Source organism: Gnatocerus cornutus, chromosome 2, assembly GCF_029298725.1.
Source record: "Gnatocerus cornutus isolate USDA-ARS CGAHR chromosome 2, icGnaCorn1.1, whole genome shotgun sequence".
In the NCBI taxonomy this organism is placed as follows: Eukaryota; Metazoa; Arthropoda; class Insecta; order Coleoptera; family Tenebrionidae; genus Gnatocerus; species Gnatocerus cornutus.
This window is the reverse complement of record NC_142234.1, coordinates 4,624,373-4,630,979: the sequence shown is the minus strand read 5'-3', so window position 1 is coordinate 4,630,979 and position 6,607 is coordinate 4,624,373. Positions and strand designations below refer to the sequence as shown.

Sequence of the window (6,607 nt, the reverse complement as noted above, 5' to 3'; positions counted from 1 at the left end):
TTTGGAAAAGCGAGACATTAGTAACCGTTACGTCATTGACTGCGGTTTGACAAGATTTGAGGTCCTAGACTCCTCGCACGTGTCAGTTTTTTAATATGACGAAAATAACAACACGAAAGTCTTTTGTGCTAATTTGAATATTTTGTTTGCGCGGGTTAAATACGTTTATTTACTATAAAATTTGAGTTATTGGGTAAGTAAATCATATTTAATGTTTGTTTTATAGTAAAAATCAATAAAAATTCATAATCTGTCATAATGAATACCTAATTTTTCTCTCCGAAACAAAGTATGCTAAATCCCTAATATTGGATACTTTAGTGTCCTCAATATTCGATGTCCAATGTTAAGTAACTATGTAATTAAATGTTATACAAGGTGTTTATAAATGTTTCTAGCATCAAGTGTGGCTTTGAAATGTTAAAGAAATTTGCCGCTCATTATAAATGTGGGTTTAGATTTTTCAACTGACATTTGTAGTTAACCTCAATCATAGAGCAAAATAAGTTTTGAGAAGAAAACTGTTCTAGTGGTGGTTTGAAATCTGAAAATTAAAAATTTGAACACAAAACCGTAACTGAACGTAATATTAGGAAACCTTTTTTGAATCATAAATATAAATAAAAATCGTGTATTTTTCCCTATTAACTACAGAATGTCCGGAAAGTCGCGCATCACCGTAATAGTGTATCATCGAACAATGCCATGAAAAATCAAAAAAATGTTTAAAAAAATCCATGTTCTCAATTTTTTGAGATTTGATAGATTGAAAAGTAAAAGTTTAATGGCAAAATTAACAATTAACAAATGCTAGGTCAATTTTAAAAATCCTCTGCTAAGTGCTAAGCAAGTAGTAAAAATTTAAAATGTAATTTATTAACGAATTTATTAGACTTTTTATTAACGTAATTCAGGTAAGTACAATATTTATCTATGACTGAACCGGTTTAAAGTAACATACCTAATAATATAATAACAATAAATCTATATATGTAAAATGCAATTCATAGATGGCTATTAATTTAAAAAAATACTTTCTTCAACAATACAATACACACAATATAATTTTCAATATTAATATGAGCCACCCCAAAAGACCGACCACATTTTCAAATATACTAATCTCAATTTTCACTGTATTTGCCGTCAGATTTCACAATAGCATTACGTTACCTTTGCCTTACAAAACAAAAAGAAACGGCAAACGATCATATTGAATATTTCATGGCTGGGCGGGTCTTAATCGAAAACTCCGCCCAATTTCGGTCTGCAGTTCAAGCATTCAACCAATAAGAACACTCCTTTGAGTATCAGATTTCTGGCAGCAAGTTCCGGGCAGATTGGGCAGTCTCTTGCGCACATCTGCGTTGCTAACATCGGAGACATGCTGCTACTTTCGAAAAGTTGTATATTGAAACGTTTTGATTGTGATATTCGATTTGGACGTTGAAAGAAAAAAGTTGTGATTTGTGGACTGTAATACGAGGAAGAAAGGACAGTTTAACTAGTGCAATATAAAGACACATGTGACTAACTTGAAAATTTAAAAATGAAGGTAAGAAGTAAAAAATAATTTTGATTGGATAAAGGTTTGTCACAGTTTGCAGGTTTTGAAGAATGGCAATTTGGTTATTTAGATATTTAGTACAATAATTTAGATTTTTTTTTATAATCATAGGTACAAAAAAGGGCTACATACATATATTTACATAAAAACTTGATTTTTCATAAACAACTGAAAAGAAATTGCAATATTTAAAGCAAAATTCAAAATGAACAAAGTTTTACTGTTTCGTACAATGAGTTTTGGACATCACTCATTCTTCCATCATCTCTCGGAGTCTAATGTAAATTTAATCATCCAACTGTCATTTTGAGTGTCATTACCTTTTAATTTTTCAATAATTTAACTGTGGGGTTACCTGTCAATGATGTACACTTACCTAAATAGACGGTTTGTCAGTTGATGTCTAAAATTTATTGCTGACAACGGTACCTATTTTTTTTTCATGCGTAATTTTTGCATCAATAGGAGATTACACAATGCGGGAGATCAGCTGAATTTTAATCACGAGTAGACATGAGCCTAAAGCGAGTGCCTAAAATTTTGATTTCTTTAAAAATGCAGAGATTATCCAAATTTTCCTAAACTTAAACATAAATTATCAATTTTGACACGTCAAGCAAAAAGAAAAAAAATATATCTCGGATTACCTACTTCAAAAGTGCAGTAGAAGATTTCTAATTTTGCAAAATAAATTATCAACTCTGACATATCAAATCGGAAATTAAGGGAAAATTTAAGGTAGATTACTAGTGACGGAAAATCGTATTAGTTATCTACCAAACAATGACATAATGCATTTTAACTAGCTGTCAAAACTAGAAAAGCAAATATGTACCAATTCTAATTAGTGCCAACGCCGCAAAATAACTCAAGCTTTTTCAAGATTGTTGCCGGCAAAATAAAAAAAAATGGTACCGCACATTGACATTACCTCTACTCAAAATTGCTTCCGCTGCTTGTAAATTCATGTGTTCTGACTTTGGTAAAGAGACTCATTTCTGTAACAGAAGGCAAACGATATCATTAATAAAAATGGCTTTAGATCCTTGAAAGAGTAGGTCCGCCGCGCCGCTTTCCACCTTTTTGGCTCATATTTTATTGTTCCAGTACGTCCTAAAATTATCTATTATTATAAAGGACTTTTATTCGATTTTAGCCTGTTCTCATATTTTTTTTAAACTTGTAATAAGTGGTAATAAGTAAAAACATACCCAACTAGTTCAAATATTTTATTTTTATTGCTTTTAGTTGTCAGTTATTTTTAGGTAATTTAATTGCAATTTAGGTGTGGTGTTTCGAGAAAGTTTTGTTTTTTTTTATTCTCTACGAATATTGTCCTGAAAAGCATCTATTCTTAAATTAATTATGGAGTTGTCTATAAATTCAAGCAAAGAATTGGTTACTTCTAGTATTTATAACCACTAAAGTTTTTATATTAATAGCATCTTTTAATAATGGCAATAAGTAGTTAAGTAGCTAGCTTAGGTATAGTTCCACAAAACAAACATTAAGATTTGAACTACCTTTGTATCTAAGTGATAAGTATTGTAAACTATTGGCGAATTGCTCTTAAGTACTAAAAAAAATATTAAAAATGTTATTTCTCATTTTTACAAATTTAGTCAGGAATTTGGAGTCTGAGACAATGAAAAACAGAAGATTTGAATTTGATGTAGGTTTCCAAAATGTGATTTCCAAAATTGACACATCTTTTTTCACTTGTGAAATTTTTGACGCATTTGTGTGTTTTTGACCAAATTCTTGCGTTTTTGTTGGTAGGTACTAAACAATTTAGATACTTCGCTGCAAATTTTAATTACTTCTGAATATATTATAAAAATGTATAGTCTGTTTTAATGTAATTTAAATAATTAAATTTAAAAGGATCGCTTTGTGTAAACAGTTTCCATACAAATTGAATTATGCAATCTTCCAAAAAATACAACATAGTTTTTTAATGAGTACACGGGTGGTGTAAAAACCACGAATTTTGCTCTACAAATTCGTGTAAATTTAACACTAATTAAATGGTCTTTTTTCATAATAGTTTGAAATATTTAGAAGCTGTGGGCACTATAAGAATTGTTGCGATTTAGTCCAAAATTTGACCGTTCAACAAACGATTGATAAAATTAAAAACATAATTGTTAGTTTACATATTTACATAAACAAATTACAACTTGTTATTTTGTTAATATCTTTCGTGTTTAATTTGAACCATTCTGGTGTACCTAATAGACTGAAGTCTAAAGCTTTCTGAAACGCTGTCTTACCACGACGAAGAACATTGAGTGGTTTTTCAAAATAAATAGATATTTTGTTAATTTACTTGATGTTAGTTTTTAAAGAACACTCAATTTCAACAGACAAGGTTCGAAACAACATTTATGAAGAAATTTTTAGAAAGGTAAATTATTAGGTGTTATCAATATTATCATTTAGATACATTTTAAGTTGTCTTTAACTTTCATTGCTTATTCCAAATTGTCTAAAAAGTTTAAGTGAAAATGCAGGCAATAAATCTATGATTATTTATTATAACTTTTCGAATTGGCACTACTTTTAATTTAATTAATTTGCAACGAAATTAAAATTTCAAATCTTTTTTTAGGAGTAGTTGTAACAAATAGGTATACACAGTTATTTTGATAGGTATTATTTATTGTATTTTTTTATATTGTTAAGCACCTACCTACTAGGCTTTTCTGATAGGAAGCCCACCTAAACGCCTAGATGAAAAAAAAACTCATCCTCAGTTAACTTTAATTGTAGAACTAGTCTTTTGTTTCTGACAGGTAATTTGACGTTGTCAAACTAAGAATTTTAAGAATGACAGATCGTCAAAAACCCGTTGTTCAAATCGCATTGCAAAAAGTGACCATAACACGTTTACTCTTGCTTTTCATTTTTTGAATTTCAAGACAATTTCTTTGTAATAATCTCAAAATTGACAGCTGTCAAGGACACGTTATGGAATTCTAATAACTGAGACTGAATGAATTTTTATTTGATAGTTTGATAGAAGCCCATCAGCCATTGTTTGGAGATCAAATAATAACGAAATGGAAATCCAATATGCACATACTCTTCTAAGAAAATCTCAAATTTGTAGCATCACTTTTAAAAGCAGAAGTCAAAATGACAGATATTTGATTTATGTAATGGAAAAAGTGTAAATATGTATCTGAAAAATAACTAAAATAAAATTACCTTCAGAAATCAAAAACGAATAAGAAGCCCATGGCCTTTCTATAGGAAAACCCCGCCACTCACTTATTTTTGATACATGATTAAACAGAACCATAAATTTTTGACTCTATAATTGTTTTTCGTTTTGTCCCAGCAGTCACTTGAAAAATAGGTTTCGGATAATCTAATATTATTTTGTTACGTCCTAAATCCAACGGCAACATTAATAACCGTTTATTATATGAGAAGCAGTATTTTAAGAAGCAAAAGCTACGATCTGCCGACACATTTTTCACGCTTTCTGCTGTCGCGGTTATTCTAATAATTTATGGTTGTGCGGTGCGATAGTGGACTCTTGAATAGCAGGGGGCCACCTAGCGGGTGTTCACGCGAAGAAGTAGCCTCTTCGAAGCCCCACAGGACTCATCTCGTCACCCTAACAGTATTAATGGGTTTATCAAAAAGCTTTCTCTCATTTATTTCATTTTTGATAGCCACCACAAAAAATTCAAATTTATAGCCGAAAAAAATGATTAATCTTTTTATAAATAGTCACAAAGCCATCTTCTATTTCCAAATTCTTTTTGCTTCTTGTTTATATAATTTTTGCGTTGTAGTTGTTTTTAATAGAGTTGGTACGGAAGAATGTGATTGTTGTGTCTAAGGCTTTATACAGACGCAGCAATCTTCACATGTCACCTTCAGAAGAATAAACGGATCTGAGGAATTCATTCATTGTCATCGAGAGGTCATGTGGTGGTGGTTTTTGAATTGAGATTGATTGAGTTTGTTTTCTTTAGATTTAAAAACGTCTCATGATCAAATCAGAGAAGACTAAGTGATGTTAACTAAATTCGGGATGAAGAGTTGTATTATGCGTACTTTAACATACAATACTAATTTATCCACGTGAAATTTTTACTATGAAATATTCATTTGAAATTATTTAAATATCAATAAAAGTTTACAAAAGTAATTATTATTTAGTCAATACCAAAGTTAAAAATATTTTTCTATAGGTATAAAACAGCATCTACTAAACGCAAATACGAAAAAATTAAACTTATTCTTATTGTGTTATTGTAAACTACATACAATATTCAGTGTCTTTTGACATGTGTAGATTACTTATAAATTAATTATGAGATTGTGCAACTTATTATATGCAAATGAAGCTATCGTTAAAATAATATCTAATAGTCATAACTGTCACAAGTTATTATTTATATATACAAAAATTAAACTCTTTTCTATCTGTGACAATGTAAAGGTTTTATTTTTTTATGTAAATTTTTCAAGTAGTTATCTATGCACTTATGAAATTAAAATTGCGTAAACAAAATAAGAACTTTAGGCTCCGATAGAGGCAAAATATGAAAATCTCGTAGAAATGAATTCTAATATTTTCAGATGTTTCAGATTTTTGTAGATTTGTTTTGATTTTTTGAATTTTTTGTTGAATGTCATTTTTTATTATAATTTTTGGTTATCTTTGCAAAAAATTCTTGAGCTGCTTTTCAAGAACTTTTTTTCTCTAGTTTTGAAATCATAATTTTTTCTAGCCATTATATCGAGTTAGAATTAGATCTTCTGAATAAATCTTGAAAATCGTCGAAAAAATTGATATAAAATAAGAAATTAAAGAATGTGAAAATCTTGAAAAATTACAAACGATCTAAGATTGCCAATGAAACTTTCTTCTAAATTTTGAATGTCCAAACACTTTAAATTCCTTCTTCATTCATTTGAATTCTTTAATTAACATTTCTTAAAACTTTTTTAACCCTTCAATTTTTTCAGATTTTTCAAAAGCTGTTAATTCAGCTGATTCTTGACTAACGTTGAAAGAAG

General features: G+C 29.3%; 1 protein-coding gene across 5 annotated transcripts in view; it reads left to right on the top strand.

Annotated features, from left to right (window-relative positions):
• The first annotated feature begins 1,326 nt into the window (after window positions 1–1,326).
• Window positions 1,327–6,607, top strand: part of Awh (LIM/homeobox protein arrowhead) — a 33,147-nt gene continuing 27,866 nt past the window's right edge. For all 5 annotated transcript variants that reach the window (XM_088029646.1, XM_088029649.1, XM_088029647.1 and 2 more), the window contains exon 1: window positions 1,327–1,555. In XM_088029646.1, the coding sequence (XP_087885772.1) occupies window positions 1,550–1,555 (6 nt within the window). In that variant the 5' untranslated portion in view covers window positions 1,327–1,549. The remainder of the gene's footprint in view (window positions 1,556–6,607) is intronic.